General features: G+C 42.3%; 1 protein-coding gene across 2 annotated transcripts in view; it reads left to right on the forward strand.

The window, feature by feature from the left end:
• dock4b (dedicator of cytokinesis 4b) overlaps nt 1-14193 on the forward strand; it is a 74113-nt gene extending 59920 nt beyond the window's left edge. The window contains exons 43-53 of one of the 2 annotated variants that reach the window (XM_087787770.1): nt 10-186; nt 1002-1085; nt 1291-1410; nt 1488-1609; nt 4827-4947; nt 5023-5104; nt 6040-6149; nt 7659-7731; nt 9221-9322; nt 10397-10458; nt 11598-14193. In XM_087787770.1, the coding sequence (XP_087643896.1) occupies nt 10-186; nt 1002-1085; nt 1291-1410; nt 1488-1609; nt 4827-4947; nt 5023-5104; nt 6040-6149; nt 7659-7731; nt 9221-9322; nt 10397-10458; nt 11598-12041 (1497 nt within the window). In that variant the 3' untranslated portion in view covers nt 12042-14193. Of the gene's footprint in view, nt 1-9; nt 187-1001; nt 1086-1290; nt 1411-1487; nt 1610-4826; nt 4948-5022; nt 5105-6039; nt 6150-7658; nt 7732-9220; nt 9323-10393; nt 10459-11597 lie in introns of both variants that reach the window. The other variant, XM_087787771.1, reaches the window with a different exon arrangement.
• The last annotated feature ends 1383 nt before the right edge of the window (nt 14194-15576 follow it).

A 15576-nucleotide genomic window follows, 5' to 3' on the forward strand; every position in this document is an offset into this window, starting at 1 on the left:
TGTGTGCAGGTGGAGGTGAGTCCTCTAGAAAACGCCACAGAGGTGATGGAGAACAAGAACCTGCAGCTGAGGACTCTGATCACTCAGTGTCAGAACCGACAAATGCAGAACATCAACCCTCTCACCATGTGTCTCAACGGAGTCATCGACGCCGCCGTCAACGGAGGACTCGCCCGATACCAGGAGGTGAGGGAGGAAGGGAGAGTGAGATTATTACTTGTCAGGATGGAGGCAAAGATTCACTTATGTGTTATGGATGGATGGATGAATATAACAAGTGTTGGGGTCAGAAGAGAATAGATGGATGGATGGATAAAGTGTTGTGGGTTGAGTAATAAAAGATGATTGATGTGTGATAAAAATGTCTTTTTATAAGGTTTCACAAACAAGCTTTGATTCAGGGAATATAAAGTCGCTTCCAGGATTTTATTTCTATAATAAACTTTAAGGCCACGTTCCCTGTTGGACTTCCTGCTGGATAAAAGTGGCACGGCGAACAAGAGTGGGATGCGACCATAATCGCTCTGGATCAGTCGGCTGCTCTGACAGACGAAAAATGAACTCCAGAAAAACCCGTTTTCTTTTCCTTACGCTCCACGATTCAATCTGGTCGCTTAGCAACCAGCCTCATCGCTGCTGTGCGTATGTGTGTGTTCCATCAAACACGTAGACTTCAAGATGCGGTTATTTGACGGCAGCTCACATTCTCTAATATACATAACTGAAATATTAGACACTCATTTACACATTTATCAATTTCATTTCCTCCAGAATTATGAGACAAAATGAAAATCCATATAGTTTTTTATTGTTTACCTTTTCTACATGAGTTTTCTCACTTGTACTATATCATTTCCATTCAATTGTATTAATTAATTTTTCCATATAAGTCATATTCAGTTTATTTAATTATTGTTGATGTAGTTCAGCTCATCAACCCAATAGTACAAAAATGTAGTTTTGTGTTAATATTAAAAGATGTGTGTTTTCTCTTCTCTCAGGCTTTTTTCGTGAAGGATTACATCATGAATCATCCGGAGGACGGAGAGAAAATTGGACGACTGAGGGAGCTTATGTTCGAGCAGGTGAGTCAACAACACGATGTGTTCAAGATCTTCTGATGATTCGCTTTTGAATGTTTACCTTAATACTCGAGTAATTTAAATGTTTTCAATAAATTTTTGTCTTTATCCGGTCTCAAGTATTGGACTGATTTTAGTTTATTATTGTTTATTGGTAACATCAAAGTCATCATAAATATTGTCCATGTTATCTAATAATGTGTTTCAGGCACACATCCTGGAGTATGGTCTGGCTGTGCATGAGAAGTTTGTCCCTCAAGACATGAGGCCCCTGCACAAGAAGCTGGTGGACCAGTTTCACCTGATGAAGTCCAGTCTGGGTATCCAGGTGGGTCACAATGTGAGTCATTCTTAGCCCTGCAGAACAAGCTAGACCTCACACGTGTTTTCTCCGGTCACATGCAGGAGTTCCCAGCATATGTGCGAGCGAGCCCCGTGCACTTCACCAACGGGAGCCCGAGAACGTGTCGGAACTCTGTGCCGAACATCATCAGTCCTGACGCTGGTCGTGGGATCGCCCGACGAAGGTGAGTGTAGTTTAGCCACAATTAAGGAGGTGATTGTAGTTTAGCCACTAGTATCAAGGTGATTGTAGTGTAGCCACAAGTTTCGAGGTGATTGTAGTGTAGCCACTAGTATCAAGGTAATTGTAGTTTAGCCACTAGTATCAAGGTGATTGTAGTGTAGCCACAAGTAACGAGGTGATTATAGTTTAGCCACTAGTATCAAGGTGATTGTAGTTTAGCCACAAGTTTCGAGGTGATTGTAGTTTAGCCACTAGTATCAAGGTGATTGTAGTATAGCCACAAGTTTCGAGGTGATTGTAGTGTAGCCACTAGTATCAAGGTAATTGTAGTTTAGCCACTAGTATCAAGGTGATTGTAGTGTAGCTACAAGTTTCGAGGTGATTGTAGTGTAGCCACTAGTATCAAGGTAATTGTAGTTTAGCCACTAGTATCAAGGTAACTGTAGTTTAGCCACTAGTATCGAGGTGATTGTAGTGTAGCCACTAGTATCAAGGTAATTGTAGTTTAGCCACTAGTATCGAGGTGATTGTAGTCTAGCCACAAGTTTCGAGGTGAATGTAATTTAGCCACTAGTATCAAGGTGATTGTAGTGTAGCCACTAGTATCGAGGTGATTGTAGTTTAGCCACTAGTATCGAGGTGATTGTAGTTTAGCCACAAGTTTCGAGGTGAATGTAGTTTAGCCACTGGTATCAAGGTGATTGTAGTTTAGCCACTAGTATCGAGGTGATTGTAGTTTAGCCACAAGTTTCGAGGTGAATGTAGTTTAGCCACTGGTATCAAGGTGAATGTAGTTTAGCCACTAGTATCGAGGTGATTGTAGTTTAGCCACTAGTATCGAGGTGATTGTAGTGTAGCCACTAGTATCGAGGTGATTGTAGTGTAGCCACTAGTATCGAGGTGATTGTAGTTTAGCCACAACTTTCGGATGAATGTAGTTTAGCCACTAGTATCGAGGTGATTGTAGTGTAGCCACTAGTATCGAGGTGATTGTAGTTTAGCCACAAGTTTCGGATGAATGTAGTTTAGCCACTAGTATCGAGGTGATTGTAGTTTAGCCACTAGTATCGAGGTGATTTTAGTGTAGCCACTAGTATCGAGGTGATTGTAGTTTAGCCACAAGTTTCGGATGAATGTAGTTTAGCCACTAGTATCGAGGTGATTGTAGTTTAGCCACAACTTTCGGATGAATGTAGTTTAGCCACTAGTATCGAGGTGATTGTAGTTTAGCCACTAGTATCGAGGTGATTGTAGTTAAGCCACTGGTATCGAGGTGATTGTAGTTTAGCCACTAGTTTTGAGGTGAATGTAGTTTAGCCACTGGTATCAAGGTGATTGTAGTGTAGCCACTAGTATCGAGGTGAGTGTAGCGTAGCCACTAGTTTTGAGAATGTGTGGTGTAGCCACTAGTACCCAGGTGAGTGTAGTTTACCCATTAGTAACAAGTTGAAAGAACTGTAGCCACTAGTATCGAGGTGAGTGTAGTGTAGACACTAGTATCGAGGTGAGTGTAGCGTAGCCACTAGTATTGAGGTGAGTGTAGCGTAGCCACTAGTATCCAGGTGAGTGTAGCGTAGAAACTAGTATCGAAGTGAGTGTAGTGTAGCCACTAGTATCAAGTTGAAAGTAGTGTAGCCACTAGTATCGAAGTGAGTGTAGTGTAGCCACTAGTATCGAGGTGAGGGTAGCGTAGAAACTAGTATTGAAGTGAGTGTAGTGTAGCCACTAGTATCAAGTTGAAAGTAGTGTAGCCACTAGTATCGAAGTGAGTGTAGCGTAGACATTAGTATCGAGGTGAGGGTAGCGTAGCCACTAGTTTCCAGGTGAGTGTAGTGTAGCCACTAGTATCGAAGTGAGTGTAGTGTAGCCACTAGTATTGAGGTTAGTTTAGCGTAGCCACTAGTTTCGAGGTTTGTGTAGCGTAGCCACTAGTTTTGAGGTTTATGTAGCGTAGCCACTAGTGTCCAGGTTAGTGTAGTCTGGCCACTAGTATTGAAGTGAGTGTAGTGTAGCCACTAGTATTGAGGTTAGTGTAGCGTAGCCACTAGTTTCGAGGTTTGTGTAGCGTAGCCACTAGTATCCAGGTTAGTGTAGTCTGGCCACTAGTATCGAAGTGAGTGTAGTGTAGCCACTAGTATTGAAGTGAGTGTAGTGTAGCCACTAGTATTGAGGTTTGTGTAGTGTAGCCACTAGTATTGAGGTTAGTGTAGCGTAGCCAGTAGTATCCAGGTTAGTAGTCTGGGCACTAGTGTCGAAGTGCTGACTACTCTGTTTGCTGCTGAACTTTGTCGCACTATTGTGAATGAACACAACTGCAAACATTTCTTCACTCAAATACACTTCACTACACACAGCTTGCCAAGTTTGTCAGCACAAAGAACTAAAGCTCAGGTTTTAGCTGGACAACAAAGCGCAACTCTGCTAGTTATTAGCCAATATTGACAGGGAGGATTTTCATCTTTCATCAAAGTTGTGTTTACTTGAGCACATTAGAACACCAGTTTATTGTTAACATACTTTTCTTAGTTTAACTCTCAGATTCTTTACAATTGTGTTATGGATGGACAGCAACAAGAAACATTCTTATATTATAACTAACAAATTCAGATTCAGTTAAAACACAAAAATATTTCCAAAATCCTGCAATCATTTCGCACTCTTGTCCTCACTTTACCGCCACTTCACTGTTCTTTTCTTCTCTCCGCTTCGTTACCGCCATGACTCTGTCTCATATGGCGTGGGTGAGGAGGGTGAGGCTGGGTCACTTCAGCTCTTCAGCTGAAGTCCTCTGGGACTTTTTACGCATGCGTCACAGTGTGTCTGTGTTTTGATGTGTCCACTGACCCTGCGACAGTCCGTCTACCTGCGACATTCTGCCTTCGACGTTCATTCCCCAGAGACAGACACACGCACACACACGCACACACACATGCACACGCACACGCACACTGATGGTAGTTTGAGAGGTTCTTGTAGGTCTATGGTAGAAAGTGGAGAGAATCTGGTGATGCTTCAAGAGTAAAAGCACTCATGGTCCATTAGATGTTTGTTCTGACGATGCATCAAAACCATCTTTGTTGACTGAGATCTAATGTGATTTATTTTTTCTCCTCCTCTCGTCTCACTGATGTCATGTGCTCACGGTGAGTTCAACTCTGAGATCTATTAGACTTTCTGGTCCGTAAATATCTAATGTCCTCCTTTGTTCCGTGCGTCAGTCTCCTCAGCTATCCAGCAGTGAACCGCTACTCGTCGTCCTCGCTGTCGTCCCAGGCGTCCAACGAGGTCAGCAACATCACGGGACAGTCCGAGAGTTCAGACGAAGTCTTCAACATGCAGGTTCGCTCTGTGCGGTGTGACATCATCAGCGACGTGCTGAGAGACATGTAAACCTTCTCTCTTTGCTGTTTCTAGCCCAGTCCGTCTACCTCGAGCCTCAGCTCCAACCACTCTGCCTCGCCCAACGTCACCAGCTCCGCCCCGTCCAGCGCCAGAGGTGAGCCCTTCAAGAAACCGCCTTTCATATTCCCAGTATTATTCCCGATGGACTATTTTTGTGCAACAGTATGTTTATGATCTCTTTCTATTGCAGCTGCACTATATAACCACTAGAGGTTTCTGTCTCCATTTAAAGACCTTCTAATCACATTACATCAAAGCCCTTCCAGTAGTTACCAGATAAAATGATAATGATAATGTTATTATCTGAAGCTATCGGGAAACATCATCGATACAGTGTTTCAAACTATGTATGGTTCAATACTTACTTTTAATCACACTAAAGTATGAATAAAATGGTTTTAGTTACTAGAAGCCAACATAACTATTTTGACACTATTGCAATAATTACGACACACTCAGCTCATTGGTCAACGGCAGGTCCGCTACTCTACTGACACTTACTGTATACATTGGTGAGAAATGGTTATAATATGTTATCAGTGTACCCTTACTTTTAACCTTGGTTTCCACTAATATAAAAGTATTAACACGCAAATAAAGATGCCAATTTTCAACTATGTTTCAATGGACAAAAGTATTTACTACTCCGCCATCTTGGATACATCTTGACACTGACTCAAAGCTGATTGGTCGAGTCCTGCCTGAGCATGTGTCAAATTTGTCATTAGATTCTAGTACGATCACTGTTACTACTACATGGTAACAATGCACATTGTTGTGTTCCTAAGCATCAGAGGGAGTCACTTGTGTGTTTGTCGGGGTTTTGTGTCAAGTGTTGGTTGGGGGGGGGGGGGGGGGCGGCATTAGCGAAGAGGGTCGAGCCATTCATCATGTGCCAGCGAGTGAGGCTGAGAAAATGGAGGCTCGGAGCTACAAGCGCAAGATTGGCCTTTTCCTGATTGCTAGTGTTTGCAGGTAATAGTCGCACAACTCACGCTACACTCTGCCTGGATTGTGTGTGTGTTGCAGGCTCACCTCAGATGGCAGAGAAACACAAACATTCGAGAGAGAACGCCTGTCTGTCGCCCAGAGAGAGACCGGTTAGCGCCATCTTCTCCAACCCTCTGGACCCCACACAGGTCGACACACACACTCACACTCACACACACACACACACACACACACTCTTAATTGTTTGGTGAGACTCTAATAATAGCAGAGCCTGGCGTCACGCCGTCGTTTGACATCTGCTCTCAGCGGGGGAGCGGATGAAAAGCATGGCGGGAGATGAGAGTCGCTTTGATGAGGAGTTTGTGTTTATTTTTGTCGCTTTGTTAAGTTGTGTTGTCTCACTTGAGCAACTCCCACTGGGAAGAACTCCGGCGACCTCCCCCTCTTAAACATGTACCATGTCAACCGTGAGACACTCAAGGTCGATGCTCGAGAAGAGAGCACATGTTTGTCTTCTTTTTTTTCTCCCTCTCCTCCTATCTTCTGTTTGTTACCGACAGTCGAACCATGTTCACATCCTTTCCTCGCATCCTTTGTCTGCTCTGTACATCCTTCTTATAGTTCCTCAGTCTGTTCATCATTTCAGCCCTTTTTCCATCCTTTTCCTCCTGTTTACCATATCATTTTATTCTTCCCTTTATTATGCTGCACGGCTGTCCCCCTCTATCCATTTTCACATCCATCCCTTCATCTGTCGTCTATCTGAACATTATTCTGCTTCCTTCCATTTGCTGCTCATGTTCCCTTCATCTTTCTTACCATCTCACCCCTTCATGAACTCTTTCTTCCCAATCCCTCCTCCCTTACATCTGTCTAACCACTAATACTTCAGTCTCTCCTTCCTTCCTTCCTTCCTTCCTTCCTTCCTTCCTTCCTTCCTTCCTTCCTTCCTTCCTTCCTTCCTTCCTTCCTTCCTTCCTTCCTTCCTTCCTTCCTTCCTTCCTTCCTTCCTTCCTTCCTTCCTTCCTTCCTTCCTTCCTTCCTACCTACCTACCTACCTACCTACCTACATTCTCTGTTCCTCCCTCCCTTCGTCCTTCTACAGTCCATATGATCCTAACATCTGTCTTTCCACTCTCACTTCATTCTCTCTTTCGTACCTGCCCTGCTCCTTCCTTCCATTTTCCTCCATCCCCTTACGTCTTTCGTCTGCCACTTTTTAATATCTACTATTGCTTGTCACAACCTTCCTTTACCTTGTTAACCTTCCTTTCTCAGCCTACCCATTATCTCTTTCCCCGTCTCCCTTGGTCTCTCCCTCTCTTTCCCATACTCCTTCCTTCTACCCTTGCTCTGCCCTCGCATCCTCCCTTCCCTTCATCCCTGCTTTTTGGTGAAAAACTCCGCTAATCTGTCCTGTAACTCTCAGAAGAGAGAGAGCTTCTGTGTTGTGAGCGAGTGCAGAGGAAGTAGCTATTAGCCGCTAATGTATTATCGATTATCGGGGCCATTAATTAACTTTATTGTCGTAACTGTAATTATAGCTAACCAGTTTGAGGGGGGCTCAGTGTGTATTTATGTTGTAGTGTTGCACTTAGTGAAGAAACATGGTGTGTAAGCATGTTAGCCAGGCTAGCTCACATAGCGTTTTGACCTCTTCGGAAGACAAACATTTAACGTGCCGTTGTTTTCCACAGAGAGCTGCTTCTCATCAGGTCGGAGACACAAGTCTACCCAGGAGTGACCCGAACCTCTCAGCACCGGACAAAGGTAACTGTCAAGTGGACATCAGCAAGAGAAGGACCGTCTAAAGACGAGCAGCTCACAGACGGCTGTCAGAGTGTCAATGAGCTTTTATGACGGCTACACTGATGGTTCTGTGTCTCCGCTGGAGGTTTTAGCTGGAAGTCCAGTGAGTCTGTTAATGTTTCGAACAAGTGTCATCTCTTTATTTTTATACACAACACTTTAATAATGGAGGAACACACACAACGGAGCAGTCTGTCATCCCTTCTTCTTTCTGTCCATCCATTAATCCATCTCTATTTTATTATCATATTCTTTCCTTCCTTTTTTGTGCCTTCTTGCCTTACATCATATTCTCCTTAACTGATCGTTCTTTAATCTTTCATTACTTCCATTCTTGCATCCATCCATCCTTCCTGCCTATCTTACTTTTTTCCTCTTTTCCTACATAGCTTAATTTTCCTTTCTTCCTTCCTTTTTCCCCTGTATTTTCCTTTTTTTGCCATACATTTTTTCTTCATTCCTTATTTTCCTCCAACCATCCCTTTGCCCTCTTTTCCTCCATTCCTAAATGATCTGTTTTTCCTTCCTTTTTCCATCTTTTTGTCTTTTGTTTTTCTTTATTCCTTGCTTTAATGCTACCATACTTTTGTACCATACCACACCTAACCTCAGTTCTTCTGTCAGTAGAAACTCTCACTGGGGAAAATAAGCATTAAAAGAAGTTGTGTTAATGAACGTCAGTCGCTCAGACTTCATTGCCGCCAACTGAACATTTCAGTTGCGCCGCACGTTACCTCAACACCTTTATGAAATGACAATGATAAAATCTCTGAGATCTAATGCTGTTTCCGAGCAGGTGATGTCACTTGATCATAAATTACTTCCAAATATAGACACTCACCGGAGAACAATGAAGAACGACCTTTGACAGTCGGCGGCGTTCTCTGGTATTTGTTCTTCGCCGCAGCAGACGGTAATTTCAATAATGGTGGCGCTGGATTGTTCGTCTGTCCCGCGCAGATTGGAGCTGCGCAGTGATTGAGTGCGACCTAAAAAACAAAACAAGGACAGTTGGATGGTAGCTACCACAGATGTGAACAATTTAGTACCAAGTGAATTACGACAAGAAAGGACAGCATCTGTTTATCTGTTTTTGGAACAAAACCTTCTTTCGTCTGGTTATTATAATAATTTGACTTTTTATTTGACTTTATTTAAACTTAAAACTGATTCAAAATGAGTATTTCTGTTTATCCAAAAATGCTGTGCGCACCAAGGATATTTATCAATAAAAGTAGGACTGTATAAAATAAGGACTGTAAAGATTAAAGGATGATTGTCATGGTGTGAAGGGTTCTGCTCTGAGATGACACCCAGGTACCTCTCAAGCCAAACTCATTAATCATTGAACACTCTGGCTCGTTCATGTGAAGTTGTTGTCGTGGTTTCCATCTCACCGTCCTCCATCTTGTTCATGTTGTGAAGTGACTTGTGTGTCTCCCTGTGTAAGTGCGTCTCGCCCCGAGTAGCTGGAGTCTTGACAGCGTCAAACCATCAGACTCTGTCGGGAAGTTGCTCGGCCCTCCCGTCCCACCTCGACCGCCACACTCAGGTAAAGCGGACCAATCGACCCGGAACCTGCTCGCTCACTAACACTTGGACTCTTAACCACCTCGACGGTTCTTCTACTTCCTCTTTTTCTCGGTTCCTGTAACTACTTTCTTGGTCTCATTTTGAAGATTCTTCCTACCGGGAACTAAATTTGATCATTTACTTAAGCCACACTTTTCCATCTAAATACTATTTCTTTGTTTTATTTGCTTATATTTTGCTTCCTATTATTTCATTGATCCTTGCAAAAAAAATTTAAAAAATAGACAAGAAAAATAATTGTCATATATTTCATATTTAATACTCTTTTTCATTCTTATTATTTAAATAATCTTTAGTTTGGTGAATGGAAAACCAGGACGTTAAGTTTCCTAACCCTGTAACATGCATTCTCTAAATATAACATGACCGCCTCACAGCAACAAGGTTGCGGGTTGGCTTCCACTTAAAGCAACATGCAGTCTTTCAGGGTGTAGTTTGGATGTTCTTACCGTGCTGTTGTGGGTTTAACACTATTATTAAAAAAATACCCTTATATTTACTTGTTTATTATATTTAAATTATATGTTTAATGTTCTTATTTTATCATAGAAATATACAAAGGTTATCCGAGCTGTACACCCGCTCAACGCTGGGGGTCGCTGTTTTCCACCCCCTCAGATTTTGAGAGCAGCCTCCATGTTCATGTCCCCCTCTGTCCCCTGTAGTCGCTCGTGTCTCCACATTTAATCGTCAGACTGGTGAACAGGAAACGTATTTACAGTCGCCACTGACGAAGCTCCCGCTTCCTACCGCCCCCTCCTCCTGCCAGCTGCTGGTGCATCATATTTCCTGCCGGCGTTGAAAAACAGATGGGACAAACTCTCCCTCCTCTTTTTCCCACCATTTCTGCAGCAGCTGTCCAGAGTGAAAACAGTTTTCTGGACGCCTGAAGGAGCCGAGCGACATCGGTCTCTAGTTGATCCGTTAAAGCCTGTGGTTGTGTGTGTGCGTGCGTGTCTGTGACTCACACCCTCATCCTGAAAATGTTTAAATTCGCCCTCTCATCCCCTTCTTTTTTGTGATTGGTCAGCAGGATCCTTGGCTCGAAACATGAGGTCACAGTCACCTGTCCCCTTGTCCAGGTCCCCGCAGAAGGTGAGTCCTGATTGGTTGAGCTCGGAGGATCATTTAATGTCACGTCTCAATGTCTTCAATCTTTCAATTTTTACCTTAGTTTTTCAAAGTTTGTATGAAATGTAATCTTTTTTTAATTTAGAATTGAACATTGACATTCTTGCTTGTTGCAATTAAACGTCCTCGGCAGCTAAATAACATTGAAATCCTGTAAGAGTTCGGCGATGACTAAGAACGAGAGGATACAGTTGACTGTTTTGACAAATTCTTAACTGATGAAAGCAGCAATTTGATACCAAAATATATCCAGAGTCATGCAGTCTGTGAGAGAAAAGTACTTGCACACATATAATACCTATACATATAATGTTGTTCCTAAGGTATCACAATATATTGTATTTTCGCCAGATTCTTGCAAATACAAACCCCTAGTGTAGACAACATTCGTATCTTCAATCTCGTTTCTTTTGGACTAGTGGAAAAGGATCAACGGTTAAAAGGAGAAATGTGTCTTTTGGCTCAGCTCTTTCTTCACTACCATGACTAGTAGTCTGTTTTTCCAACGAATACTAAGCGCCATGATCCTATATCTTATGCAAAATGTTAATACAATAGTATAAAGGCGTACTTCTTGACACCCTGAAAACTTCCCTGACAACGCTTTAGTGTTTTCATGAGTGTTATCTCGACTTGTCTGTTGTGGTTTACCGCTAATGAGCCTTGTAGTCGTTAATACTCGCCCGCCTGATCATGGGGCGTCTGTTGACTCTGAGCTCTTAATGAGGCTCAGGAAGTTGCTTTGAACAGAAGCGGCGCCGTTATCGCCAGCGACGGGCACCGAGCTTCCAGCCTCGGTGTAAGCGTGATGTCTTCTGAATGACAGCGCCGTGCTGGGCAGGATCTGTCAATCATAGTGGTGTGTGTGTGTGTTTGTGTGTGTGGTGAGAGAAGGAAGAGCCTGGAGAAGGAAGTAGCTGCCAAGATGTCACAGCCAGCAAGGGTCCTCCACGGATCACCCGCTGAGTCTGTTAATGTGCCCGCGGTGGCTCGGGGCCGCTGTAGGCCTCTGACACCAGCTCCATTAAAACTTATTTCCAGCTAACTCTGGCTCTTCCTGATGCAAACAATCATAGATACTTAATATGTTCTCCCTCGTCCAGGCCATGGTGCCGCCCTTCACGCCGTCGCCCACCGAGTGCCAGTCCACCAGTCTGGTCAGCAGCTCTCCAGTTCTGTCCGGCAGCTACAGCAGCGGCATCTCCTCCCTGAGTCGCTGCAGTGTCTCCGAGGCGTCCGGCACCGAGTTCCCGACCGGCGACCACCCGCTGCTGCCGCCCACCACCCTGCCCATCTCCGTCTCCAGCGGCTCCGACGAACCCATCCGCAGGGAGAACAAGACGCCACCGCCGTACAGCGTGTACGAGCGGAACAACCCTCGCCGGCCGGTGCTGCTGCCCCACAGCCTCTCCATCCCGCCCTCCGACCCGCCCGCCCTCCCGCCCAAACCCCACCAGCTCCGCACCGGCAGTATGAAGCTGGACGGAACCTCTGACCCCCGGCTGCCCAGACAGCGGCCTCTGCCCAGGAAGGTTTCCCAGCTATAGGTTCTAGTCCACACTGTGGCTTCCTTTGCACTTTTCTACTTCTGTTGATTTTAGCCGAACCAGAACATCAGCTGGTGTCTTCTAGAGACTTCTCCGCACTTTTAGCGCTCGCAGCTGCACACGGCAGGTCACCAGGTCAGTCCCGACTTCTGTTTACACTCTTGACAACAAAACCTTTTGATAGATGTAATAATCTCTAATATATGTACATTAATTTATATACCAGAATTGTTTTGCCTTAAGTATTGGAAACAGAGTCTTTTATTGGTGATTCTTGCACGTCTTTTCTATGATTTTAAAGAGATTTGTACACTGTATTACTGAGGTGCTAGAAGGAGCTTCTTGCCGAGGCCTGTTCTCGTCCTCATATCGTCACATGCAACGGTACAGTCACACGCCACCCTCACATGTTTGGTTGACAAAAACAGTCACTTGAGAACATGTTGCTAACCATCCTCCTGACACTTGCTCTTCTACATGAGCCGGCAGAACAACCTGTTTGCTAACGCCGTTTCCAAAATGAAGCTTTCACTTAAACTTTATTTCTTGTTTGAATGCTATCGTTAAAAATGGCACCAACAGGAAGTGTATGTCAGCTATTAGCCACATTCCTGCTAATAGCTAATAGCACATGCACCGACTGTGATTTCAGGTTTTCATCGGCTATACATTTTTCTAATTGCGTTCCAAACTTCCTGATTTACGAGCATCTTGCCGCGAGCTAGCTGTTCAAATTCACACACACTGAAGATAAACAAGTGAAACAATGCTAACAAACATGTTTTTACTGTGTTTATTCAACTTTGATTCAACGCTTTCTGGATTTCTATCATGGTAAATGAAACAAACGCACGACCAGGACCAAACACTTTGTACCGTTGTTTTGTTAAGTAAACGAGAACACAACTCCTGCATGACTCGACTTTTTTAGAGGACTTTCCGGTTTATTGTGCCAAAGGAAATATTTAATCAAGTGGGACCACAAAAAGGTTATTTTTTGGAATGTGTAACTTTAACGCTTGAGGAAAACAATTATTACATTTACATCATATTTATTTTATATTTTAGTTTTACATCAATTAGCATTACACAGACTTTGCAATCTTCCTAAAAAGTTACAGTATTTATTGTGAGAATTATGAAATATTTATATTTATAACACATACATATTTCACCAAGTGTTATATTGATGCAGTACTTGCTAATCTGACAGTTTGTAAATCTTTACTGAATTTTGCATTTTTATGCAAAGATTATGAAATATTATTTTATATTATCATTTGAATGTTACGGTACAGTCATTAAGTTCCTTCAAATTTATGAATCAAGAAGTTAGAATTGAGCAAAAAAGGACTTATTAAATAAATTATGTACCCAAAAAATGCTAACTATCGAAATGCCATTTAGTGACATTTTTCTCTCCCCACCCAAAGAAAAACAAATGGTGCATATCAGAAAAGCACTGTGGGATATAATGCGTTAGAGACAATATGGACCTGAAATGCAAACTCAGTACCCCAGTAAGACCACAATACACCTCTGTTTTTTATTTCCTTGTAAGTGACTGTTTTGTTTTTGTCTCACTTTGAATCAAAGTCTTCAGTCAAACAAGCTTTTGTTTTCCTCAAGCGGTCTCGTTGCACTTCCTTCTGTAAGATTAAAACTTTAGAAAAGCACAAAGTCGATTGATATGAGCTTCATAAACACATCAAACTTTTCTTTGAAGACATCTCGAGCGACACTGGAAAAGACTGTCGGAGTTATTTCAGCGTTTTGTAATATACAAGTGAGAAATCTGTTTTGTTTTATAAAGATGGCAGGGGGTGGGGCTTAGCTTTAGAATCCTTCGTACATTTCATATTGTTGGTTTTCCTCCTGACTTGTGGTGAGATTAAGAAGAATCATATGTAAATGAGATTAAATGTAATTATGCCAAATATTGAAGGTTTGTGTATCCGACTGATGTAAATATGTTTTTATGGGGAAGAAGAATAATATGTAGCTATAACGATTTACAGCTTTGAATGTAATGTTGAAGCCGCAAATTATTACGTTCATGTTTTTTGTGTGTAGAGAAAAAACAGGAGGGTCAGGAGTCATGCGTGAAGACAGCTAACACAGTGACCAACATAATAAACTGCCCGAAGAATCACCACCTGAGTGACGAGTCTTTTTTCTACCTTTCATGTTGTGGCTGGAAAAAGAAAAATGTCAATGAAAACTTTTGGTTCAGTCTTTATTTATCTCCTTTCTGTTGCCAAATGCCGGTCTGGGATTTGGCCGCCAACCCCTGACAGGAGCCAGACCTCTACTGTAGAGGAAGAACTTGGAGAGAGGAAGGTCTGGACCTCTTTGTTCCTGCTGCTGCCCCAATGACCTGGCCTCAGATAAGCAGTAGGAGATGGATAAATGGACAGGTTTTTTAATTTTGGAAATTCTCAATATCCGTTTGATTTGTTCATTTGTATGTAGCAGATTTTTAAGTCGTTGAACCGGTAAACAAAACATGTTGTTTACCGGTTCAACGAAAAAAAGTCACATTTAGATCAACATAGGAAATAAGAGTTCAGTAATTTTATGCTGTGGGTAAATCTACAAAAGCCTGCAAGATCCCTTATACAAAAAATGGTTTTCTATGGTTGAAATACTTGTTCATCCAGGTGAGACTCAAAGTAAAACCCCCAAAAAACAAGCCCGTTGAGTTCACTGCAGCATCTTGTCAGGTTGTCTCTTATTGGGGCAGACACTCTTGAGCAAAGGGGTAAAACTCGATCATGCATGTAGACAAGGTTGAGTTCGATAACCAAGTTGTGGAAAAGATAGTATAAAAAGGTCGTACATTTTTCCTCGTACTTATTTTTTTCTCCTTCAGGAACAAATGCCCATTCACTTTCAATAAATTACTTTATATTTCAAACTTTACCTGTGTTGTGGTTGATAATGGGAATTAGGTCTGTTCATTTGGTAAAACAAAAATATCTTTATTTTTTAAATACTCAGGATGAAATCAGTTTGTTTTTTTACTTTATATACAGAAATCATTTTGAATCTGTTCTAATTGAAGAAAAACCATTTAAAAAAAAGTGATGTAAAACGTCATGCAATGTAGAAATATATTCTACTTTAAATAAATAAATGAGAATGTATTGTATATGTGATGGTAAAAGTAGGTTAAGATTTTTGAAATTTGTCCAACATTGTGGAGACTTTGGATTGTTCATTATTGGTGTGTTGATGTTTAACGTCACAGTCTTCTCTGTAAACTGATCCTCGTTGCCCTCCGACCCTGAACTGATGCGTTCTCTCAGGAGCATCGCTTTAGTTCTGCCCTGGTTGTTCATCTGCAACGACTTATTTTTCTTTAACAAGCATGAACAAAGGCAAGGTCGGGTAAGGCCAGTTGTGGTGCACGCTCGAGTGCCTCATCAACAATTTAACTAAATTGACTACAAGAATAAAAAAGGACGAATGCAAACTCTTTTTCCTTTTTTTTTTGCCTGTTAACCTATTTTAAACCCCTGATGAATTTGTATTT

The sequence above is a fragment of the Callionymus lyra genome, chromosome 3 (genome assembly GCF_982586985.1).
Source record: "Callionymus lyra chromosome 3, fCalLyr1.hap1.1, whole genome shotgun sequence".
Lineage (NCBI taxonomy): Eukaryota > Metazoa > Chordata > Actinopteri > Syngnathiformes > Callionymidae > Callionymus > Callionymus lyra.